Source organism: Chionomys nivalis, chromosome 20, assembly GCF_950005125.1.
Source record: "Chionomys nivalis chromosome 20, mChiNiv1.1, whole genome shotgun sequence".
Classification (NCBI taxonomy): Eukaryota; Metazoa; Chordata; class Mammalia; order Rodentia; family Cricetidae; genus Chionomys; species Chionomys nivalis.
Genome location: NC_080105.1, coordinates 35888620 through 35915787, shown reverse-complemented (window position 1 = coordinate 35915787; position 27168 = coordinate 35888620). Strand labels below are relative to the sequence as shown.

At 34.9% G+C, this 27168-nt stretch overlaps 1 protein-coding gene across 2 annotated transcripts in view; it reads left to right on the top strand.

Moving 5' to 3' along the window:
* Nucleotides 1-27168, top strand: part of Micu3 (mitochondrial calcium uptake family member 3) — a 70910-nt gene that overhangs the window by 35599 nt on the left and 8143 nt on the right. Inside the window, exons 4-12 of one of the 2 annotated variants that reach the window (XM_057752296.1) lie at nucleotides 1432-1510; nucleotides 4714-4761; nucleotides 7664-7746; nucleotides 9775-9846; nucleotides 12233-12271; nucleotides 20469-20564; nucleotides 23488-23588; nucleotides 24078-24249; nucleotides 26875-26983. In XM_057752296.1, coding sequence (XP_057608279.1) covers nucleotides 1432-1510; nucleotides 4714-4761; nucleotides 7664-7746; nucleotides 9775-9846; nucleotides 12233-12271; nucleotides 20469-20564; nucleotides 23488-23588; nucleotides 24078-24249; nucleotides 26875-26983 — 799 coding nt within the window. The remainder of the gene's footprint in view (nucleotides 1-1431; nucleotides 1511-4713; nucleotides 4762-7663; nucleotides 7747-9774; nucleotides 9847-12232; nucleotides 12272-20468; nucleotides 20565-23487; nucleotides 23589-24077; nucleotides 24250-26874; nucleotides 26984-27168) is intronic. The other variant, XM_057752297.1, reaches the window with a different exon arrangement.

Genomic DNA, 27168 nt, shown 5'->3' with positions numbered 1-27168 from the left:
AAAGGTAACTGATTTTTAAAAATCAGAACAGAGGTCACAGGATATAGTTATAATGGGAGAAGATTGATATTTATACAATAGAAATGGTATGAATTTAAGTATGTAAAGTGTATTGAAGACTTTTTAAAATTTCTCAATTTAACAAAAATATTTTAGTTTCTTCTGAACAGTAAATATTCCAATCTCCTTATCATTCACAGCTGAAGTCTTACCTGTTTGCCACAGTCTCCTATTGGACACTACTCGTTAGCTTGGCATCTGTTCCCTGCAGTGCAGATAAAGCCCTGTGCAGGAAATGAATGCTAGAATCCACACACAGTTTGGGAAACCCTAAACATGCTCCTGTTTTTGACATCCCAGGGATTTCTTTATTTTCCAGCTCCCTCAGCTTTGCAGTCTAAGAATACTGTTAATAAACGTCACAGAGTACTTTCTGGAATCCAAATACCAGGAAAAGTCTGAAGTATTCTCAAATTTGAATGTGAATAAAAATCACCTGGAGGTTGGGAAAAACACGAGTCTAGTTCAGAAGGTCAAGAGGAAATGCTACTCTGTATTTCCCTACGCTTTCAGATGACGATGACACTGGGATTGTTGGGAACCACATTGTGACAAATAAGGATCAAATCTAGAAGTAGAAGTGGCTTCTACATTGAAAATGTATTGCTAAAAATGTGTTACTGAGAAAAGTAATTTTTAAACTTCAGAGTATTTCATTATTTTACCAGATTCTTTCACTGGTTTTCCTCACAGTCAACCGTATTGCAACTGTTACTTTGTTAGTTATGATTTTTTTTCAGAATATGCATAATCTGTTCAAATATTTTTATATAAGCAATGACTCAACTGTTTACATTCTCCAACAATCCCTCAGCAGTAGTGATAATTACCTTTAGAATGCTGAGTGGAAGTCAATATTCTGTTGCCTCAGTAGTAAGACTTTTTGGGTTCCCATGAAAACAGTCTGTTCATTCCTAGCATATTCCTTCACTCATTTGTTTCTTCTGCTCAAACGCAGATAAATCCAGCATGCAGCAAAGAAGAATATGGAGCCAACTGATCACCTGATTTTAATAAGGAAATCTACATGGCTTTTATAGGCAGTCCCTTGTTCCTCACTCCAGAATTTAAGCTTGCTGTTTTATCTTAATTTAGTTGTCTTGGCTATATGCATCTAGTTAGAAAGTTTATCTGAAATTTTGAATAGCACTAATTAAGTTTAATATAGCATCTTTAGCGTTTATTTGATATTTGCATTATAGGCAAATATTGTGGCAGAATGAAGGACAGGTATATAATAAGATGACTAATGTCACATTTCTGGTCATTTAAAAGGAGAATTTCCTGGGGAGGATATATACGTTTTTTTAAGATTCATGTTGTAAGAAAGTAATTTGAATACTAATCAGTATTTCAATCCTTCTTTTATAGGAATTAAGTCAGATGCTCTCAGAAACTCCACCAGTTTGGAAGGGATCATCAAAGCTCTTTAGAAATCTTAAAGAAAGAGGTAAGTTAACCTTAGTGTCTATGCCTTGGTGCATATTAATTTTAATATTGACATGGATTAAAATTGTACGTGGAGAGAGAAAGAGATACACATACATGCCACCAAATGCAAATGTTTCTGGGTAAGTAATAGTATTTTGGTATAGTGTGATTAAGGATGATATTACCACTATATACATACACAAATATATATACTTCATAACCTCTTTAGCTTCATCATTTTCAAACACACTGAAAAAAATTTTTACATTTGCTCATAGAACATACTTTTCAAAAATATTAGGTCTTCCAGTATTCATTTTCTTCATTTTGTATCTAGGAAATAATTGTTACTTCTCCATTGAGTGAATATACAAGGTCAACCTGTGCTACATGATGCCCTGATTAAAAGAAAAGAAAAAGTAAAAGATATCTTTGCAGTTTTTGTCTATAATATTTCTCCAATTTTCTTCAAGTAATATGAATGAAAGAGATGCTTTTTTATTGTGGACATTTTTTAAAACTAGGACTTAAATACTGGAATCGGGTATATTAAAATACTCCTTGGAGATCTGGGCATGGTGATAGATTTCACTGATCTCAGCTTCTCTGTAGGTTGAAGAGGGAAGATTTTAAGGTTTTTTTTCTTTTTTTTTTTTTTGATTTTTATTGAGCTCTACATTTTTCTCTGCTCTCCTCCCAAATTAGACTGCATAGCAAAGACATCTCAAAACAGAAAATACTCTTAGAAATTTTGTTCATATTTTAGAGGGAGTTAATAGCATTGGGAATATTCAGACTCAAAAAGAATAGGTAAGTGTAATGAATTTTTTTGCCTTAATATATTGTATGAGAAAATAAATGGATCAATATAATTTAAAAACAGTGCATAGAAGAAAGAAATATTTTTTGTCTAAGCAAAGGTTAGCCTGGAAGGCCTACCCCTCCACACGTTATATGCATTTTTTTTTATGTTTTCTGTCTGTTTTTGTTGATTTCCAGGGGTGAATATTTATTTAGCACTGTTCAGAATAACTGTCTGCAGTGTTGGAAGTGTTCATGTTTCTCTTCTATTTTGTATAGACACCATTGGCCAGTTATGATTATTGGGCTCTTCAAATGTTGCTAAAGTAACAAAGAATATAATTTTATTTGGATTAGTCTAAATTTAAATAACTACACCTGCCCATTGATTACCTACAGGAAACTTTATATCTGTCTCATATTCTTGATAGTAGCAAAATCATTAAACTGTGGTCTTATAAGAGTTTAGAACCAGCTTGCTAAGTGGCTGAGAGATACTGAACTACTTGATTTACATATATATACATATATATTTATTTATATATGTATGCACGTGTGTGTGTATGTACACACATGCCCACAAACGTTGAGTGGTTGGAAATCTTTAAAGCTAAATCTTTAAAGTTATTAAATATTAATTTGAAATTGATTTTATCTTTTTAGCTATAACTCAGTAAAAAAATTCAGCAGCTTTTCATAAAAGCAGTATATAACACTTATATCAAGAAATAGTAATTTAACAATGTCATGTTTTTATGGAAATTCTTAAATTTTTTAATTGAATTTTTAAAACCTAGTTGTCATCTCTTCTTCCTTCCTCTCCACTACTCAAGCAAGGTCTCTTTAAATAGCCCAAAGCTGTCCTTGAACTTACAGTCCTCCTGCCTCTTGATTACACATAATTTAGTTGACATGTTCTTTATCCTGTACTTGTAAAAACTACCATTACTATGTAGTAGCATTTAACTTTATGTTATTGTTTGTCCTATGTAAGTTAGCCTTAAGTAGATTGAAGGGTTGATCTTCTCATTTTCTTCTGGTTTTCTATGTTTATAGTTAGAAAGCATTGTGAATCTATAATTCATCTGCAGCAGTATTTTCTTTATTTCTTGACCTTTTTCTTTTCAGCTATATCACTTTGTTCTCTCCTCCTGTGTGAATATTAATCTAACTCAGTAGCCAGGTTAGCCCTATCAAAAAACTGCCTGCTATGACCCTCTGCAGTCAGTCAGTCTTCCTGTTAATTAAACCTTCCATAAGGTTAATCTTGAATTAGTCATCGTAATTATATGACTTTTAAAGTTCCTTATATCAGCTGTAATACTTTGTCACCTACTAAGTGAATTAGAACAGTAAGAGGACACTTAGATAATTGTAACTCTACAGCCACTGACTGTTTTAGAATCTCTCTCCCAGAACGTTCTTGCAGTCATCCAGAACTATCTGTCTCTAGGTCACATATTCTAGTATAAACAGGAGAGAATGTTTTCCGAGCCTAGTGCGCAGTTACCTTCATGGCCCTGACAAACTGCCTGGTGGTGACTCCTAGTCCCTTTGTTCTAGACAAAGAGTTAGTGACGCTTCAAAGGACATCAGATAAGTGAAGAGGTAAAGTCCACAATGTATTGAAGGGTGCTTTTTTTTTCATACCTTTAACCAAACATCAAGATTGATTGCAATGTAGGTAAATATTGCAAACTTATTCCTGAACTTAATTTTTTCAGTCTTTTCTTAGTTACACAATTAATTCTAGCTTTAACAATATGAAAGAGTAGCCTAGAAGTGGAAAATGCAGTAACAGAATGTGTATTTATTTACTTCATGCACATTTTTGGTAAGATTTGTAATTATGGGATACAGAGAGCTCAGTATGCAGAATACATAAAGTGAGGACCACTGAGTTAAAGAAAGAAACCCTTAGAACCAGTTAAGAGTACAAGCTGTTATAAAAGTACTGAGGGGCCATTTGCCAGCAAAAGATTGGTAAGTGTATTTTTTGTTTTTGAATGTTACACATCAAATTTCTAAGCAAGTAAATATGTTTCATTCAAGTGTTACTAAAAAGTGACTAAGTTCTTTATAACATTTCTGGCCATTTTATGTCAGTTTCATAGAGTAACAACAAGAACAAGTTTAAAAGCTAAACTATAAATAAATATAACATTTTGTTTCTTATTGCCAGCATATTTATCATGAATGAGCATTTTGTAGGAATTTTTATATAGGCATGTGAAAAATTTAAATAAAATGAATTTTCCAACATTTGCAATTATTTTATAATATTGTAGTTTTATTTAAACAATATTTAGCAGATACCTCAAAACTATTAATAGATTTTATTGTATACAACATTTAGCTTTTATGTTTGTGAAATATAAGTTAATATTTTATAAGGCATAAATTGATACTTTTTTCTTCTAGGTGTGATTTCTTACACTGAGTATCTTTTTCTTTTATGTATTTTAACAAGTAAGTATACTCATTAAATTTATTTCTAAATGTATTTTCCTTATGATCTTAAAAATGTGTCTTTCTTGGCATACTATTGGAAATTACCTCATGTGTATGTCAGCTGTTGTACAGATTCATGTCTGATTATCACAGGAAAATGTAAAGTATAACATTGTCAGAGTCAAACCCAATATATATCTTGGCTTGTGACAATAATAAAATTTTCATAAATTATGAATATATTACTCTTTGGGGTTTAAGCTACATGAGACCTTAAAGATCAGAACTTATAATTTATAAAGCCTTTATTATATGCACTTAAACCAGGTTTTCTGCAAGTCTAATGTGAAAAAGTAGAAGATCTTGAGTCTCCTCGCTGCTGGGGAGCCTGTCCAGATGCCGCCATTGCCTGTCCAGATGCCGCCATTGTCCGCTGCAGTGGCTTGCGCGTACGCTCTGGCACATCATGCAGCAGTGTTTATGAAATACATGGAAGGTTTACTAGAGCTTCTGCTTGATTTGTTTCATCCACAAGAGGAAACTGTGTGCTGTACTCACTGAACTTCGGGCACCTAGCCTTTCCATTTTAGCCTCCAACCCCAGGGAGGAAGCCCTGCTCTTTGAGCCGCCAGTGCTTCTCTCAACACTGAGACTAGAACCATTCAGGTTTCCTCTTGAAACACTAACGAGCCCTTACTTGGCCCCACTCTTCAAGTAGCTTTCTCGCCCTTCTCTTTTAATCCCTTCATCATGCTTTATTTTCTTCATAGAACTTAGATTATTTGAAATTATTGGTTTATATGGTCAGTCTTGTGATGACTGTGAAAAGTCTGTAATTGCTAAATGTTACTCTTTTGGGCCATCTATATCAAGAACAGTGTCTCATTCATAGTATTCTTTCAGAAGCCAACTAATGAAGATAAAAAGAAAGAATATTAGAATATTACTTTAGGAAATTTCAGATGAGGAAATACGTGTAGATGTATACAAATAAGAGCATTAGTAAAACTCATTTTAAAATTTGATTTCTTTTTTTGTCTTTTTTTTTTTATTGAAAAAAAATTTTTCCGCCTCCTCCCCGCCTCCCATTTCCCTCCCCCTCCTCCCGCCCCTCTCCCCCTCCCCCCACTCCTCTTCTCCTCCCTCTCCAGTCCCAGGAGCAGTCAGGGTTCCCTGCCCTGTGGAAAGTCCAAGGTCCTCCTCCCTCCATCCAGATCTAGGAAGGTGAACATCCAAACTGTCTAGGCTCCCACAAAGCCAGAACCTGAAGTAGGATCAACACCCCGTGCCATTGTCCTTGATTTCTATGCTTAGAAATGTTATACTACTGGGATAATCTTACTTTAGTTATAAGTGTAGGTGTTATAAAGGGTAGGTGTGAACATGTGAATACTTGTTTATGTCAAAATTTAACATTGTTTATTCCCATAATGAAATTAAAATTTTAGTGTTGGAAAATGAATGCTCTGCCATTGTTAGTAGGGCCACCTGGGATTGAGCCAGCTTGAACACTAACCACAGTGCCAGTCTAGTCTGTGATGATCCTGCCATGAAACCAGAATGTCGAGAGGCGCATCAAAGATGAATTTACATTTGTCTTTGGACACAAAATTGCAAATTATAAATATTTAAGTAAGCATAGTGATGGTGAATTAAGAAGGACACTGTTGGTTAAGAAGCCACTTAGAAGGGGCAGGGTGTTATGTGGGGTTAAGGCAAACACATAATCAGCTCGCTTACTATAGACTGGTTAAATTGTCTAGTGCAGTGACATTTTCTAAGAGTGTGACAGAAAAATTATGGGAAGTCACGTGATTAGAATTAATATAAGTATGACAGGAAACTATGGAGGAGTGCCATATTATCTGTGGTATGTGCCTGTGAGTGCTTTCTTCTGGCCTTCAGTCATTGTGCCTTCTAAATAGTGCTTATAAAGGTTCATTTTACATACATTTTCTTCAAAATCTTTTAAAAATATAAAATCTTTGATCTTCAGGCAAGCTTTATTTATTAAAATACAACTGAACTATCACTACAATAAGGGACTGGCTTCCATTTCTGATATTTCCAGAGATGGCTATGATGGGTGAAGCAAGTAGTGTTATCTGCTCTTGGCAAAAGTTCAGAATTTCCTATCAAGGTGACAAGTTTATTAGTTGGATAGGGGGAACATTTAGATTTCTGCTAGCCATTTCAGAGGAAAAGGTGAATTCTTGTCCAAAGGCATTGTGCACTGAACCTCTCCTTGAAAGATAATCCAAGTTTTTCTTCTATCCAGGTTTTCTTGTTTATAGAAACCAAAACAAAAGACAACAACAACAACCAAAAAATAAATAAATAAATAAATAAAAAGCATCGGCATCGAGAAAAGAATCATAAAATTAAGTCAGCCCATAAGACATGAGTCTTCCTCAAAATAAACTTGTTCCTTGGATTTGGGAGGGCTTCAATTACACATTAAAGCATAGTATAAAAGTTTCTGTTTTTTGAAGCTTCTAGAAGTTTAACCACAAATTTGTACCCTCTCATGATCACATTTATTCCACAGGTGATTTTAGTTTAATTTTTCTGAAGACTTTAAACTGGTGCATTGTGTTGTATTTTTACTCTTTTCTGCTACTTCAAGTAGTTGAACATACAGAAAAAAATTCAAATGTAGAGACCTCTTAGTTCTTTTTTAACAAGTAGGCAGAAATGTGAATATTTGTTTATAGAGGGATGGAGTCAAATATTTCCTTTGATGCTATGCAGTAAATAGCAGTAAAGTACTTAGAAAGCTTATTATCAGTCCTATGTCTGAAATACATGAGGCAGAAATATGTGTCCTTCAGTATAACTTTCACTGTATTGAAAGTTATTTTTATCTATTGGTTATTTTTTGCAGTCTATGTATCTGTTGAATGTTCTTTTTTTCTGGCAGAGCCTCATGCAGGGTTTAGAATAGCTTTCAACATGTTTGACACCGATGGAAATGAGATGGTGGATAAAAAAGAATTTTTGGTGGTAGGTACATGATATACTGCGTTTTCTAATAACTGAATATTGCTCACTGATATGTTATGTTTTTGTGTTATTGGGACAAAGTGATCTTTCTCGTGAATCTAATAAGCAAGTATATACCTCAAGTAATGTTTACCTTATGGAAGCATAAATTATATTGAGTTTTTAAAAATGAATATAGCTAGAAGTTTGGAATTTGTCAGGCACTTTGTGCTGATGGGTAACAGGCGGTTCTGAGGTCATGTTTGTCCCGCTAATACTCAGTCGCTGTCACACTGGCCACCTTGCTGCAGCTCTTTACCGCAGGAATTTCTCTTTTTATCAGTTTGAGCTCACTCTCCCTTTCCTTTTCTCTTCCTTCACTGTTACCTTATATTTTAGGTGTGCGGACCCACTTGCCTGCACACTTGCTTTCCTTCGACCAAGAGCTTTGATCTCTGGGCCTCCTCTTCTGCTACTCGTTTTCCCATCTCCCCTCCCAAATTGTTTTTCCTTTTACTTCTGTGTCTTATATCTGTTCTGTGGCAAAAATGCTTTCGCTGGTTTTCATTTTTCTGAAATAAAAAGTAATGTTAATTTATTTTTTAGAGTAGTAAAATCTTCTATTAATATCAGTGTTCAGTTCCATGTTTTTGTGTCTTCTGTTTAGAAAAGTAAGAAAAAGGTGGCATATAAAGGGCTCTTTTTTTTTCCAGAACAGACCTATTTATTAGAATAATTTTGAACAAGTGTTCTTAATCAACACTGACTTTTGGAAATCCCATTTCTTAAAAGCTCTTTATGCATGTGTCTTTTGGAATGGTGTCTGCGTGTGGGATGGGAAAATGAAATAAAGTTGAGATTGCTGTCTAAATTTCATAGACAAGAATGATGAACTATCCAGAAAATTGGTCTAAAAAATTGTTTGTGTGATAGAAGGGTCTCTGCAAACATCACGGCCAGCAGAGTAATGATCAGTCTGAGACAAGAAGGAAGTTCAACACGACTCAGTAGCCAGTGTTGGCTCAAACTTCGAGAGTCTGATACCAGGCAGGTTATTTTAGCCATATTGAAGCACTACACAATTTGGAAAAAGTTTCCTGGTGAAAATTAACCCAGTCCCATGAGCAAAATAAAGCTTAAGTCATGACTACATCAAAACTCTTTGTAAAGTACGTGTGACCTCCCCCATAAAGATGGGTTCTATAGATTGACCACATGTGACTTAAGGGTCTTTGGAGGATCTGGCCACACAGACAGGACAAAGGTCACCAGGCAGTTAGCCACATCCATGTCCAGGTGTCGGGTGGAAAATTGGTTATCTTTTAAATATCAAAACATCTCTTTCTTTGAAGAGCGACAACCCTGTGTGTTTAACATTCTTAGTGTTCATCTGTGAGCACAAGGAGCTCATGTCCTCCACAGTAAAAGAAGTGGGAGCAGGCTTCCATTTTAAAACCACAGAATTTAAAGAATATTACTAGCTGACATTTACTTAGAAATAATAGGCAAAGTGCTAGGTAATTAGTCGTAGTATTTTATATTTTATATAGCACTCCATAAGGCAAGGAATGTTCCTTATGTTCCAAGTACAGAAAATGACAGAGAATTAACTCATCTGAGGAATGATATCAGCAGTCTACTGTCTACAGAGCAGTTACTGCGAGAACTCGTCCTTTGTTCCTACATAAACTAACTAGAGCCGTAGGAGTTGAGTGGCCTAAATAACAGTGAGACCAAAGCTGAACTCTGGCAGATTCCTGGAGGACGGCTTCCATGTTCTCCACAGCCAACAGGCTCCATCTCTGTCTAGGCCTCAGACTCCCTGTCTTTGTGTCGTGGAGATCAAGGGAAACTGTAACATTAGACACATTGAACTCAGCTGTGAATTGCCAGTACCAAAGAATGTGGTTTTCTTGTGAAAATGTAACTAGAGTAGTTTAAATGTTGATTAAACTATTTTGCTTATTTTTAGGATGTACTTAGCATAGAGTATTATGTAGATATCTCAAAATTCTGATGGAATTCAATTCCTGATTTATTTTCTTATAGCTTCAGGAGATATTCAGGAAAAAAAATGAGAAGAGAGAAACTAAAGGAGATGAAGAGAAACGTGCGCTGCTGGTAAGACATACTTTATGGTAGTTTCAGGTGGGTTTTTCCAGGTGAGAATTATGTTTTACATGTTGAAACAGTGTAACATTTAGAATTTGGATCTTTTCCTTTATTGAAAAGTTTCCTGAGGTTTAATTTAGTAAAATTACTTCAGTATCTTATACATCATTATCAATATTTGTGTTAAATATTGATATTAAATATCTGTACCCACAGTCATATTCATTAAATCATTTCATCCATACTGTTGTTATCTGTGAGATTTGAAGGGTATATATCATATAACAGATTAATAAGATCATTATGCATGTAAAAATTTAAAGGTGAATATGCAAAGGTTTAATTATGTGAATGGATTTAATGATAATGTTACATAATGAGTGGTAAATATAAGGAAATAAGGTAGACTTTCTGCATCTCTAAGAAGTAGTATAAATTCTTTTCTGGGTTACATACTAGTGCTTTGTTCTACGATTAGAACTGACAGTACTTTTCCTCTCAGCCTTCATTTTATTTGTCCCAGATATTTCAGTCTTGATAATAGGCCAGTTTACATAATAAAAACTGGTCCTAAGTCCTTACTGTCAAATGCAAGGCTAGCTGCTTTTCATAGATTTTGTCAATTAATCTATTCAACAATCTTCCTGTTGTACATAATTAAGGATAAGGAAGCTGATCGTTATAAAGTTTAAATATCTTATCTAAAGAAATACTGTTCAATGGAAAAGTCACAATTTGAGCCTGTGGTGGCCAGCTCTGAATTCTGTACTTTTATCCATCTTCAGTTATCCATTTGCTACTTAAAAATATCAGAAATAGTTTTGTTGACATATAATAGGAGTTTAACTAGAAGTATCAATTCTCGTTATTAGCAATTTTTTCAAATATGTACACCGGATAACAAGGAGAAAGAGGAACATGACAACACAACACACAAGACAGGGGAGAAGGCTACAGTGTCAACACAAAAGCCAAGATGAAGGGCTCTGCGATACAGTTAAGGCGAGCATTTTATAATAGTGATCACATTAACTTGGATTAGTTAGGCGAAGTCTGGGTAGATTATGAAATCTCTGTTAGATCAGCTTCTTCTAGATGACCTGTCTTATATCCACATGTTAGTGATGCATTCCCTAGCAAATATTGGGGAAGAAATGTAGTTTTAAAGAGCAAGTAAAAATAACAAATAAGCTGTATATAATTTTATATTATGTACATAAAAGATTTCACTACAGTATCTGATCTCAAAGGCACCTCAAAGGCGTTGACACTAGTCTATGTGGCACTGTTAAGAGCTCACTACTCAGTTTAGCTAGGAGATGCTCCTTTCAGTGCTTCTGAAGTGCTGTTTAGTTTGTCTCTCGCTCACAGCAAATCCTCTTTCTTGTGTTTGATAGGAACAGCTCTTGGTTTCATTGTGTTAGTAGTATTTTAAATAATCAAATCTGAATAGACTTTATACTGTCTTATCTATACAGATCAAGTAAAATGCAAATGCTTTTGTCAAGCTGATACAAACAATAATAAACATGTATTCTAAATATTGAGCTTGAAGCAACTAAAATTTATCTCATAATAAAAAATAAGAAAAAGCCTCAAAAGAAGGTAAACCATGCTCTTGAGCTAATTTGAAGGATTTGACTATTACCTGTGGAATCTTCAGCAAGATTCTTAACCTCGCTGTCTCACGATTTTTAATTTTACAATTAAATGATAAAACAGTATAGTCACCATCTGTAATTTTATAAGGATTAAATGAGCTAAAATGCTTAGCTACTTACCAGTAGAAAATATAATTATAAAAAATAAACATTAAAAATATTAGCTAGTAGCCAAAAAATTAGCATATCCAAAACAAAATACTTCCATATCAATAAGACTCTGAAATGAACAGTGTGTTTAGGTCTGTGCTAAGATCGTACAAAATGGTCCTCTCATGTAGTCCTCCTCTCATTTCCGCCGGGTAAGTATTAATAGTGCTCCACAGGTGACTCTGTCATCAGAGCAGCGGCAGTAGCGAATAGGGCAGGCTCTCATACCATTGTCACCACCCTGCTGCCGAGTCTAGCATTGCCATCTTATGTAAGGTCCTGGACCTCTCACAGACGACCTGCTTAAGAGGAACATGTTTACTCACAGCCATAGCTACCTCATGTACAATAAAAGTGGTTGAAATGAGCACAAAATCATTTAATGGTTAATTATATTAGATATTAAAAACTTTGCTACTCATCTTTAACATTTATCTCACTTGTGTGTGTGCTTTATAGAGAATGTAGCATAATGATTTGCCCTTCCTAATTGATTATTTTGTCGTCTTTTTCTTTTTCTTTTGCTGTACTTGGGTTCATTCTGAAATGTGACACTTCATTTGGCCCTTTGTGCTCTATGTCAGCGTCTTCAACTTTATGGATACCATTCTCCTACTAATAGTGTATGTACAACCCTTTAAATGTTTTTTATGTATATAGCCCTCACCTGTTATATTAGATAATGTTATTTCTATATCTAAAGCTATACCTGCTATTTAAAATGTTTTGGAATTTATTGAATACAGTAAGATGCAATCAAGCCAGAGGTTCTTTTGAGACTAAAATATAGAAAGTAATCATGTATCTTTATTAGTTGTATATCTGTAAATTAGCATAAATGTGAGTGAACAGGTACCACCAGAAATTCTGGTAGAATAATTGAAATTTTATATTTTTCAGCAATTTATGAAGCATTATACAAAAATAATAGAGCAGATAGGCTCTCTTCCTGAAGAACACAGGTATTTTAAGAACTAAATCTAGATTGGTCAATGCCAATAAAAGCATGTTAATGAGTAGATTTTTTTAATTTTTAGTTTTCATCTTTTTCTGAAACTCTGTTGCCTGCCTACTTGCTCTAGTCTTTTAAAAAGATGTATAAGATGCTGCTTGTTATATTACTACACAGAGACAATTATGAGTTTCATTCTTTCATTGTGAAAGTTTCTATAAATGTTCTTCTTAATTCTGACTTTTCTGTTCTCTTGAAAACAAACTTTTTGGTTAGTCTAGCTCATAAGAACCTGCTCAGAATAGACCTGACCCTTTCCTATAAACATGTGCAGTTCATTTAATTTCCCCAGGTATCCTTCAAGCTTGGGAAGTCCTTGAATTCAGGGGGCACGTGTCTAAGGCATCACATGCAGTTCTAAGGCGGGCACTCACCTTCCATACTGTCTAATTAGTGTAACTGGAAGTTTCTCTCCACCTGCCAGCTCCCGAATAACGACTCTGAGTCTTACTTACTTTTGGCCTTTTAGCTCAGGCTTATTGTTAACTAGCTCTTGCAACTTAAATTAACCCATTTCTATTATTTTATATTTTACCATGAAGCTTGTTACCTCACATCTTGCTTCCATGCTGCTGCTGGCATCTCCTAGACTCTACCTTCTTCCTCCCTGTCTTTTTGCTTGGATTTCCCGCCTAACTCTATTCTGCCTAGCTATTGACCAGTCAGCTTCTTTATTAACCAGTGGTAATAAGACATATTCACAGCATACAGAGGGGTTATCCCATATCAAATTAGCTACTCTAAACTGTGAAACTCTTACTTTAAACTTAAACACACACTGGAGGCAGTTTCAGCATCAAGTAAGCACAGGTATCCTGCCTACTCACAAGGAACAGCAGGGAATAATTGGAAAGCAAGCCAAGTCTATGGGAATCACATACCCAAGTGTTTAAATTTGTCTAAGGAATAGGAACCATTTCTATAAAATGTACTGCTACTTCCCAAAAAAGAACAATTTTTAGTTGATTTTAAAAGTATTTCTCTGTTAATCCTTTAAATTTTATAAAAACTTACAAAATGAAAATCTCACATTAGAAATCATATGTACTTTTAAACATATGGTTAATAGTATTTATGACTTTAGTACTCCATAACTTTGAATGAGCCATATTTTAACTGCAGCAATTTCAATAGTTTGTTTAATTTCATGAGTAGTTACCATACAGTTTAAACTGTGTATCCTTTACAGTCTCAGGTGTTAAGAAATTAGCCAGATATAAACAGTCTATATCTTGTTTATATTATCCTTGATCAGGAAAACATATTATCTTTTTATTTTATTGGTTAGCACATTTTTCATTTCATTTATTGAGGACAACGTCTGTCTTTATGTAAGAGACATGTGAATGTGATATAACTTCAGGTTCTTCTAATCTACACTCTCAAGTGGATTACATAATTTAACTCTCTTAAGATTTTGATTGATGTTTTGAACTTTTTCATATAACAGAAAATTTCTTACCAGTTAGTAATGATTTTCCTAAAGTACCTTCAGGAAGGAGGTGGGGTCTGGACATGAAGACAGACACTCTGTGACCCCTCAGATAGCCTGTTCCAAGATTATTTCTTCCTGCAGTAGGTTCTGCCTGTTTCCATTTTCCTACTGCAGTGAAAGATTGAGGCTATTCCCTGTGTCTATGAATAAAGATCTACCTTCAGTAGATCTTCTACTCTAAGTAACCCGGATTCATTTTAGATTTCTCACGTAGTAAGTTTTGGTTATTTTTCCAAGTGATGAAAAATTAAAAAAGAGAAAATTCAAAAGAATAAGTAATTCAGATATCTCAAAGGTAGAAATTTTTTACTTCAGCATCCTTTATTACTGTTTTAGAATATTTTTCTTAACTACCCTAATTATATTACTAACAGAAAATGTGTTAATTTTTAATACAGTTTCTCTTGTATTTCATCATATGTTGAAATATGATTTATGGGCTAAATGTTGATATTCATAAGTAATCTTTATTTTAAAAAATGTGTCTTCTCTGGTTTATGATGCAGAGTTGTAATATATATGTGTAAATATATATATATACATATATATATATATACATATATATATATTTACACATATCAATTACCATGCATGTTAATTGTATGTTTTCTGCCTTTTCTGTCATTACTAGCAGTTTTGTCTGCTTAATCTGTCAATTGGTATATTAAACTAAATGTTACAATTATAGATTTTATTGTCTACTCAAAATGGTTTCATTTTTATTTTATCTATTTTGATACATTATGTGTGTGAGAATATAAATAAATTATTATTAACCAAATTTCCAGTAGACACTGTACTAGATTTCTGTGTATATTTTACCATCTAGTTTAGTTACAAGTATAGATTACCTTTTTAATTAATATCTTAGACTTTTTAATTATCGTTGCCTGTAATGATAATGAAGCCTTTTCTGATTTTAAAAGTGTATTTTAGCTCAAACTTAATGCAAATAAAATGAATAATTATAAAATAATTCAAAAAATACAATGTTGCTATGCCCCAGAATCCCCTTTATAATGTCATAATTCTTCTCTGTCCCCCAAATGGTCTTTGCAGCTGTAGCTTATAGATAGATCTGTACATCACTACATAGGCATTCTGAAAAATGTGCTCCAGTTTTACTCATTTTGCACCTTATATGAATGGAATTCTTGTAGGTAGTTCTTGCTCAGTCTCTCTATTGTTGCTGTCAGTGGCTTTATCAGTTCTTCTACCAAGTGAGCATGGTGGTTCATGAAGAGAGTAGCTAGTTCAGCTTGTAACCCAGACTGTCTTTGGCTGGGCAGTTCCAACACTTGAGTATGCAGCAGAGGTTCTCCAGGATTCTTCCTGTGTTACCTCAGCAGATATCCAAACTCTGTACTCAACAGTTTGAGCAAGTGCATCCTTAAATGGAATCTTCTTTTCTCCAGTCTGAGTGTGTGGCACTGAAGAACATGGTGACTTAGGTCTTTGATGACACTGTCTCAACACATTGTACGAAGTTACCAGGACTTTTACTCTTTGCTTTTGTACTATAAGTACAAGTGTCAATCCAAAACCAAAAGCAAATAGTATTTGTAAGAACCGTTAAGATGTGTCTGTGTTAGATTTTTGTTTGGCCTTTTCATTTATTCTCATTGAGCAAGCTGGTGCTAATTACTGGTCTCTCATCCACAGTAACCTGCTATACTTTTTTCAACTTTGCTTTTCTCATTAACTGGGAAAGTTTTAATTAGAAGTTCAGTCATCTTACATTTGTATGATTACTTTCTGATGTGAAATTTAGTTATTATTTCTCTATAAATCATTCTTTTTTTCCTAGTTTTTCCTTTTTTAGATTAACTAAAATCTAAATGAAAACTCAGTGTATTTCTTTGTTTGCTTTCTTAGTTTTTGATGAATATACCTAAACTAATAAAGTCTTAGGCAATATCTTTATGTGCTTCCTTAGTAATAATCCTTAGGATAGTCAATTTTGTATCTCTCCTCATAGATAATTGGAATTCTTGTACAGTGTCTGCATTATTTTTTTCTAATATTTCAAATTAGATATTTTAAATACCTGCCCCAATATCTGTTTGTGATAATTTTACTGTCCAGCCTGGGCTGCCTTTGTACTCCAGTGTCAGCCTCTCAAATGCTAGGATTCCAGGCTTGTGCCATCACTCCTGACCATCAATGTTTATTTAGAATTGCCTGTATATTTACTGTTCTTTACTCCATTTCTTTTTTGGAGCTAAGGACATGGCTCCATTTGTAGAGTATGTGCTGTTCTGAGTTCTGATTCCCAGAATCCACATAAAGGCTAAGTAGGTGGGACATGTCTGTAACCCCAGCACTAGGGGATGTGGAACAAGAGTAGATGGGTCCCTGAAGCTCATGGGCCAGCCAGTCTAACAAAGCTGATGAAGTCCAGGTACAGCGTCTTTCTCAATATAAGGTGGGGAGTGAAGCAGGAAGATAACTGATGGTGATGTCTGCCCTATGCATATGTACATTCACACATGCATATATGTGGACACCAGACCACATCGTTAATCTCACTGCTTTCTAACCTTTGTAATCTAATACTCATAAAATGCATCCTCAAGAGCGAGTCCCTTTGTAAATTAAAAAAGAAAATGATGATTTAGCAATATAGTTCAATGGTAACTATACCATTGAATTTTATTTAGCATGTCTATGACCCTAGGTTCAATAGACATCACAGCCAAAAAGAAACCAAACAAAACCTCTCTTTGAAAATGTCTTTATTCTAATTTAACGTACACTTCTCAGCATGTAATGATAAAATTTATACACTGGTTTTTTACTTCTATAACTGAAATTAAAAGGTCAACTCTGGATGTAATTATTGTTATTTTGTAGGTAACCTGGGTCTCCTCCCCCTTTTATTGAAAATAGATTTCTGCTCATATAATCATATAATATATTCTGATTACAGTTTCCCCTCCCTCTACTTCTCCCAGTTTCTCCCCCACTTCCCTCCTGTCTGGATTAACGTCCTTTCTCTCTCTTATTAGATAACATACAGGCTTTTAAGGAATAATAATAAAATATAATAAGATAAGACAAAAACTAACACATCAGAATTGGACAAGACAAGCAAACAGAAGGATGTGTTAGTTTTGCTAGCATCCTTTTTTAGGATAGAGTGTGCAAAGGTCTCACTCTCTGTATGTTGTCTGACTGTGGGTCTGTATTCGTTCCCATCTGCCACAGGAGGAACCTTCTCTGATGAGGTGGAACAGCATTGATTCCACTGAGTGTAGCAGAATGCCATTCTAAGTCTTCTTTGTCTTTTTTCTGTAGTCTTGCTGCAGGGAGCCTCTCTGCTTGCTTTTCTCTTTGGTGAGATTTGTTGAGCTTCAAAAACAGGGAATTGTCGTCTCCCCTTTATTATTGAGAATTCACTGCTGTTACCCAAATGGATTTTCCATCTTTCTCTGTTACTGCTTTCTGGAACTTTCAGGGGCACTCATTTTGTCTTCCCTGTCTGTTAGCTTCTCTCTGAAAGTTTGACAGACCAGGTGAAAAACTAGTCTAACATAGCATTAAATTACAGTTCCATGACTCTGGGGTATTTTTGTTGTTTGTTTGCTTGCTTGCCACATTTGCTACAGCAACACAAAATAGAAAGACAGTTTTACTTGGTTTGTTTGTGGGTTAGTATATGAAGTACTTGCTCTTTGGTCATGGCTAGTTTTGGGGAGTCATTTTGTTTACCATAGTGACAGATCATTATCTCTAAGTTAGTCTTTCTTCAGAACTTTCTTTGACCTTTCTTTCCTCCTTCTCTGTACTCTTTCTTCCTATCACAGATATCAGTGAGAATTACCTGAATAGGACCCTGCTTTGACAGAAAAAAAAACTTAGAAATTCTTAAATCTGCAAAGTTTAAGAAATTCCATTAATTCCTAGCCTCAGAGTTTTGACCAAAATATATAGATAGACATAGATATCAATCAGGCTTAGGAGGTAGAACATTATTTTGCCTGTTCCATCCTTTTTAGAAGTTCTTTTGAACAGTCTCTTTTAATGAAAGTCCACACTTGTTCCACTGGTGCAGGGCTGAAAGCTGTGGTCGCACAGTGAGATGTCAAGAAGCCTTTGCATGCTGCCTTTCATTTTACACAAAGGCCTCAGGGCTATCTCTTTATCACCATTTAGTGCCTGTTTGTACATTGTGTATCTTTCTTTAATCTATATACCTGTATTCTGATAGTAAATCTCTGTATTTCTTCCTTTTATATTATAGTTTAAGCTTATTTATTCATTTATTTATTTATTTATTTATTTAAAATTTCCACCTCCTCCCATCCTCCCATTTTTCTCCCACCCCTCCTTCTCCATCCCCCTCACTCTCCAGTCCTAAGAGAAGTCAAGGTACCCTGCCTTGTGGGAAGTCCAAGGAAAAGGGCTTTATTGCAGAGTCCTGTTTATATTTTTTTCTTCTGTTAAATCTTCCTACTAGTTTTGCATGTTACAAACATTCATGCTTAATTGTATCATTAAAGTTATTTGTTAAAAATTAAATACTAGTTTGAGAGCAGACACACATGGGCATCAGTGAGGATGCCATATTTTTATTTGCAATAATAATAGCTGTGAAAATACTGGATCTTCCCTTTGATGCATTATATTTTAAAAGATGGTATAAAACAGAAAATAGAGACAGTTACAACATTCTACAAACTCATGTTTTAACATGATGTAGACTCAAGCCAAGTGAAGAATTAAGAAAAGCTTTGAGGGGTCTATATAGCTGTTACATTTTAAAGTAGTAAAATACACAGACAAATACAAATTTTCTAGTATTGTAACTGTAGGGAAGCTGAAAGAGGCAAAAAGTTGATACCCTGCCATGTAGGCAGGGTGTTGATCTAACTTCATAAAGTTGCTTCTTTTCTATACATGTAAAAACCATGAATTCACAAAGTTGTTACTGTTAGCTCTTGTGATAGGGCCAATAAGCCATATTTTCTAGTTCAGTAGGTTTTATAAACCTTTTTAAAAATGATGTTTTAATGTTCTAAGTGGCAGATAAAATGCAAAAAAAATGTTGAAAATATGTCAATAAAATGAGCCCGTTGTTAATCTAGCATCTCTAAGGAAAATGCACTGTGCTACTTTTGTATTTAGCCAGTTTTCCTGGCATAGTTTGTAACTGATTGCCATCAACTAAGTTAGAAAAAGCAGTAATGACAGATCCTTGTCACATGGATTCTGGGGCCACGTGGACACACAGCATGTATGTCTCTTACCTGTTCCAGCTAAACAGTACTTCATTATCAACAAATTATTAGCAGTGGACAGTGTTTTCTAGTTAATTATGAAGCTAGCTAAAATCTGAAAAATATCTTTTAACTATTCCTAGTGCATGCTATAGTTTCAATATTACCTCCAGAATTCCTGTCTATTTGCCTGAGGCAGAGTCTCACTATGCTGTCCAATCAGGCCTTGGACTTTTAGGATCTAACAGGCTCCTGTCCTGAACTCTAAAGTACCTGGGAATATAACCTCACTGATACCTGCCTTTTAAAGAGTGAGACGGAAGGAAAGGAAAGAAGTTCTACTATCCTGCCATAGTAAATTTTCTTCTCTCTGTAACCAAAAGATCTGTAAGCCTGATAACTTCAGTATTCATTGAATATTCAAACAGAAGCTGATTTTAATTATTTTTGTGTAGAGTTTCAGGTTAGACTTGTAGTTTTTAACCTTAAAAATACCATCACACCAGCCAATAATGAGATGAACATGAGTGCCTGCCCTTGTAAGCATTAATGTGCCTTCCCTTTCATAGGAGACACAGCTGTCAAATCCTAGAACAGGAACATTTGATTTATATATTTTTACAAACTTTGTATTAAAGTTTGTATCTATAAGGAATGGATATGTTTGTTTTGATTTTGTTAGTCTAATGAGATGAATGATAAAACAACTAATTTTTAAATTAGATAGGTATTTAATAGGTTACCACAAATTTACAAAAATCTCCATATACCACTTCACACAAAGTGTAAATAAAATCTTCATGTCATACTTTTGTAGAAGTTAATATATGTCTTAACAAAGAGACAGATGAGATTGAAGAATTTGATTCTTTTTGACATAGCCACATTGTGCTTAGAAACAGGTTATATACCATTTCATCCCTGAAAGCACCATGGGTCTGCTAGCTGCGTAATATAGTACTGTTGTGTGCAGCAGAACAACAGTGGAGGTGAGTTGACGGGCTCTCTTCTCTTGGTTAAAAGAGACAGACAGCATGTAGGTTGCCATTCACTGTGACCTTAGATTTACGATGTTGTTCTTAAAACTTCTACAGGTACTTAAAACAGATGCTGAGGAACTCGTCTCCAGGAGCTACTGGGATACCCTGAGACGTAACACAAGCCAAGCACTCTTTTCAGACCTCGCAGAGGTACAGTGAAGCCTCCGCATGGTCCTTGCACGCCATTTTGTTAATCTAATCTACATTTGGTTTTAGACTCAGAAAATGAAGCAAAAAATGTACCACTTTTTCTATTTCTTTTTTTTTAGTAAATTGATAAGTACTATATACCATATATAATTACTGTATAGAAAGAGTATTTTAATATATTCATTATACTGACAAGAGATGCCTGTTATTACTATCTGGGTTAATTGACCTTTTTTCTTATATAGAGTGTAACATTCCAACTTATTTAGAAGGAAATAATAGTAAGTTTTAATTAAGGACTAGAAAGTTGAAATAGTAGCACAGATTTGTAAATTCACTGAAACTGTTTATCCTACAACATTACAGTGTCATATGAAATACTAAAATGCTTCACTTATAAAAGATGGCTGGCTCTTATGTTAGTTGTAAACAATTAAACTTCTCCAACTAATATTGAACAGTTTAACAAGGGCAGGGATACAAAGTGTCCAGTGGTATGAAATAAACATTCAGTCAAGGAATGGAGAAGTTGTTGACCATTGTATTACTTAAGATTGCCAGTCCATGTTTAAATAAGAATCACGCGAGCTCATATTCTGTTGTGTAATTGTTTGAACTTGATGTCTATAGGCACTTAGTGCTGCACTCAGGACGGACTGCCTCTCCTCTCCTACTCATGTAGTGCTACCATCAACAGGCTTTAAGTCTGTAATATTAAACTTGACATCTAATTTCCTTTCTAAACTCTAACTGTATGATTCAGTGTTGGCGTGCTTGGCACGCAAGCATGAGGACCCAAGCTCAGCCATCGTACATCCATGGGAAGGGGTGGCACAGAGGCACATTCTCTATTCTTTAGTGCCAGCAGTGAGGAGGAGATGAGGATAGCAGCTGCTGCATTGACAAAGCCAGATTCACTGAAAGACCCTGCCTTAAAAACGTTAGGTGGATAGTGTAAGAAAGACATCTAACATTGATTCCAATGCATTTGTGACTTCTTTTGATTTTCTCTTTCTTTAAACTTTGAAGTGGGGCCTAATTTGGAGATTATCTCTGTTGCTGCACCCCTACATTATAGAAAAGAAAGTTAACTATAAGTCACAACTTACTATAATTTCTCATGTTACTATTGATATTAGTATGACAGAATTATTTCAAGATTCAAACTGAGTCAGAAGGAAAGTGTAGAAATTTGCATATGTATTTCTTCATTACATATAGTACACAATTCTTAAGATATTTTAGGTGACTTCGATCTTATCTTCTCATTTTATCATTTCACAACTACTTAAAACTATTGGTATTTTAAATTATAGAGAAACCGTGTTTTTAAAATTACTGTAAAATTACATAAAGAAAATTTGCATATGTCACAGCTGGCACTAATTTCTGACCAAAATAACATGACAGGCGCATTGTACAAGTGCTGGGGTCAGTTTGTCAGTGCCGGCATCCTTAAAATTATTATGGTTTTTACAGATGGAATTTAATATTTTGTACTGTAAATTCTACTTATCCATTGGATTATTTAGAAACTGAATGTTTGACAATTTCCCTTTGCTGGAAATTAAGGTTATTTTCACGTTGTAACCAATAGACTTTGTTAAAAGACTGTCTTAAAACTTTATTTTTATAGTTTTAATGAATTTGTATTTTATAGAAATTTTGAAATTTAAAATAACTTTTTATGTGTTTAGAACTGGTGCTAGGACTGAGTCGTGCTAACACACACTGCCACTGACCAATACCTCACCACCTCTAAACTATATCCCACTCCCTCTGAGCTACTTCCCAGCTAATATAACTTTTAGCCAAATGTACCCAGTGGACGATGAGTGACATGCAACCACGAGACCCATCTTTTTAGAAAACCATTCCGCTTCCTGACTTATGATGAGTACCATTTCAGCTGCACACTCAGCAGATGTGCACAGCTGTTTAACTGTGGAGCTTTGTGATCATTTGGATTTATAAAGTAGAGAATGAAGGGGAAGAGGAGGGAAAGGCTAGTGAAGCTCTGAAGTGGGAGCTGCGTAGAGCAGTTCGGGTTTGTGAGGGCTGTAATCAGACACAGTAGAATTTTGTTTGTGGAGATGTAGTTTATTAAGTTGAGTAAAGAAGGGGAAATCCTGTGAAATTAACTTCTTGACCATTTAAAAATACATGATGGTTTTCTTTGAAAAAAGTATAGTGATAAATTACTACTCTAGTTCCTCTTTCTAAATGTATTATGACATTTTAAAAAATCAGTTGTTATATAATAAACATGGCTAAAGGAAGCTGTTTTATAAAAGTTTGGGTTCATTCTCTGTCATCTCCATATAATGAGAATTTTTGGAGAATATCTCTCTTTTGAATGAATTTTTCATGTTGTTTAGAAAATCCTAACTAATTAAATAAAAGCAGCATAATTAAATGATGTCTGAATAACTGAACTATTTTAGATAATATAAAGTATAGGTATCCTATGACCATACATAATAACTTCAAATAGAATAATTTTAAAATATAACTATGACTTTAATATTTTAGAGAATAAAGGTCAATATTGCTCAAATTTCTGTTTTTTAAATTGGACCACTTTAGTTCTATTTGCATTCATGATTGTATCCTTTGCTCTTCATTCTAATGTTTGGACCTCTACATTTTGGGGTTTTCCGATGTGTTTATGTTTATATAAAATTGTTGGGCCTGCATGTATATATGTGCACCATGTCTGGACCTGTGCCTGTGCAGATGAGCTTCTGTGTGGGTGTTGGGACCCAAATCTGGGTCCTCTGGAAGAACAGCAAGTGTTCTTGACCACTGAGTGTCTCTGCTGCCCCTCTTGGTTTATAGTTTGATAACACACTTGGGAGATAGTGAATATCCTATTTTGCTTTGTTTTTTCTTTTTACTGCTAACTTTAAATTATGTTTTTAAGCGTGCTGATGACATCACAAGCTTAGTAGCAGACACTACACTTCTGGTACACTTTTTTGGAAAGAAAGGAAAAGCTGAGCTCAACTTTGAAGATTTTTATAGGTGAGCTAAATTTCTGTTGAAAATTATTAGACTGCTAACGTCAAGGGATCTCGGGAAATCATCTGGTACAGTGGCACTGAGCCCCGCTGGTCTTCACAGAGAGCACTCTGTGTAGTAGCCACTGCCACTGCTGTCACTGGCTACATTTATGGCACACAGTTACTGAAAAATAAAAAATAAATACATATAAATTATTATGTCTTGTGTTTTTAGAAGAAAATTTCTCATTAATTCCTCAGCCTCCGCAATAATAATGGCCAATACCCTTTCTACCCAACGAGGTGCTGTATGCATTCTGTGGACAAGCAGGCTCCAGCCCGAAAGAGAAGCTGTGTGTTCAGGTTCAGCTCTGTGACCACAGCTCAGAGCAGTAATCCCGCTCCACCTCGGAAACTTTCAGCCATTACATGATTAAGTTATTTCCTATAATTAAATGTGCAGTAAACATTTGATCATTTACCTTGTTTATTTTTCATTATTTTACCACAGATTTATGGATAACCTACAAACAGAAGTTCTAGAAATAGAATTTCTTTCCTACTCTAATGGAATGAATACTATCAGTGAAGAAGATTTTGCCCATATTCTTCTACGGTATACTAATGTGGAAAATACATCAGTATTTTTGGAAAATGTGCGCTACAGTATACCTGAAGAAAAGGTGTTTAACCCCTTATCTTCATTTTGTTACATCTATTATCTTGAAACACATTATCTAATAAATGGTATTTTGTATAGATTTATTAAATGATTTTATTAATCTAACTCCTCTGTGAATTAAAAACTGTTCTGGATATATATCATTCTTTCCCTCTGTATACCAAGGCCTGTTAATTTTGAATTTAAGTAGAGATCAGTATTCTTAGAAATACTGAAAAATCTTTAAGACTATTACTTTGTTTTTTTTTTTTTTTTTCAAATTATGGCTCTTATTATTTTCCAGAAGAATTCTGGTGAGTTAGATATTTTGACTAGTTCCAAACCATGTAAGGCAGCTGATATTGACATTATTTCTGTCACCCTCTGTTTATTTGTGTAGCACCTCTAATAAAAGGTCATTTGAAAAGTGCCATTGATGAGTGAGTGATCTTATCTGCATTTGAAGTGAGGCTTTTCAACAAGTTTGGATGCCATGAATAGTTAAGAACCCAGGACAGCTCCTTGTGTATTTGCTTGGTAGCCAGTGTGGTGTCAGCCCTTTTGAGCAGTAGCATTATCTAGTGGTATTTGAATGCTTCATTGCAACCCCATAGAAACTGCTGTAACAAGTCTCCCTTTAAGCCTGGCATGTTTGGCATCTATTGCCTTCTTCTGTTTGTTTATGGAAGGATCAGGTTAAACTGTTCAAGAAAACTTGCAAATAGTTTGAGTTTGTTTAGAGTAGACACATTGTGACAGTTGTAACAATTCTCAGACTGACCTAAGGAATGAGAAGAAGAAGAAAAAAGACTTGATGCATTTGGCTTTTACTTTGCATTATCTTCTAATCAAAGGAGTTTTATCTGTTTTACCCACTAAGCTGGATTTTCTTAACCAGTAGATAATTCTCTTGAAATAAAAATAGTAAATTGTACTATTCAAGCTATGTAATACTTTATAGGGCTTTTAATCTGTGAGACTAACTTAAAAGGTCAAATTGCAGGATGACTTTATAGAAACTTTTCATAGTTTTTGTAAATTAATTTTATATCTAAAATTATTTCAATAAAAAATCTAAAGTTAAATTCAGCTTTTCTACAAGCCCAGTTTGTGGAAGTATCTCTACAATTGTTCTCGAATGGTGATTGCTTTTTCTGTTCTCTCAGAACAGCCTTGCAGGTGTTGGCAGATTTCTTTTAGAAAAGGAGAACTAAAGACTTTGGACATTTGTCCAAGACTCTCTAAGCGAGTGATTCTTCCACTGTACTCTACTTAAATCTTTCCCTCGTCTCCCACTCATCCCTTTCTCCCTAATAACAGAAGAGAACACCTGGTGTCTGAATGGCACTTCCCATTCTACACTCCCTTTTCATTCACAGATATTAAATATAAGGTCTTACTAAAGGCACAAAGGATTATATTTTACTAGAAAACTAAGTAAACAAAGAGGTCAGCTTTCAGGTAAAGCTAAGTGCTGTGGAAAGGACCGAGAATGTGGAGACTGATGGAGAAGGCAGGCTGTTCGAGTTCCTCAGAAGTACCTTTGAGCAGGGCCTATGGAGTGACTGTGCAGAAACTGGATGAAGAGGATTTTAGACAGGAGGGCCTGGGGACAGAAGAGGCTTAGTTTATTTCAGGAAATGCGTTGGCAACTAATAAAAATAATAACCAAGAACAGAGTAGGAGATGAGAAGGGAAAGTTAGGTACGTGTCATGTCTGATAGAGCTCAGTAGACCAAAAGAAAAAGGGGGCTTAGATGTAATTCTAATGATGAGTCTCAGAGTGATTGAAAGTTGAGAGTCAGAAAACTACCTTCCTCATTAGTTCCCTAGCCACCCAGCCCTTCCGCATCCATGCTCCTCTTCACTTATCCTGCAGTCGAAGCCAGATATGGGAAGCTGGAACCATTGGCTCTCTGCTCCTTTTTCCCCTTGTACATTTTTCAGTTGTTTAAATGTGGTTGATTACATCCAAACCTGAGATCTGTTATTTTTATTTCAAATGCTGTTCCTATTTAACCGAAGTAACCCCAGTAGTAGAACTGCGGCCTGTGAACAGGGCATCCCAGAGCAGATGGTCATGAGCACACCCCTTTATAGTCTTGTCCCCTCCGGGTTGGGCCTCTCAGGGCCATTTTCTGCATCTACCTCACCTCCCCCAGGTGTCTTGGCTGCATTCGAATGACGGAAAAAGTTCATTTGGTGACAGTTAACGCTTAGTCAACATCTTGATTTTTGTATTGTCATTATAAACATATTGATGACCTGATGCTAAACCATGTGAAAGAATAAATATGTAAAGCAAATACGTTTTTATGGGTATCCTGCAAGTTTAAGAAATGGTGTTTAGAGGACTGTCAGAGTTGGAACTTTCCCAGTTATTCTATTACAGCACTTGTTGACACTTGATGTTAACAGGACAGTGTCTTAAAACAGTTTCCTGTTATCAGAGTAGCAGTGCTACCCAATGAAAATAAGTCTGAGCGAATCCTACACTTTATTTAGAGAATTTTTTCCAAATATGCCTGTGTGCTTGCTTATGAAATATATTGCACATTCTAATGTTTCCCTGTATTAAATGTGTTGCACTTATTTTAATACTTTAATTGTCAATACTAATTGATTCACATTTCTTTTCCCAAAATAGGGCATCACATTTGATGAGTTCCGGTCATTTTTCCAATTTCTGAACAACTTAGAAGACTTTGCAATAGCCCTCAATATGTATAACTTTGCAAGCCGTTCCATAGGACAAGGTAAGAAATCATTCTTCAAAATTTTAAAGTCAAAATGCCCCTACCTCATTCCCAGAGACTTTGGAAGAGGCTAGTGAGATATGTCTGGTTATGCATCAGCTTACCTGAAAGTCTGGCTTCATAATTTCTGTGGGAAATCAGTTCTAAAACTTAAAAGTATGTAAAGTCTAGGGGAATGTGCTAAT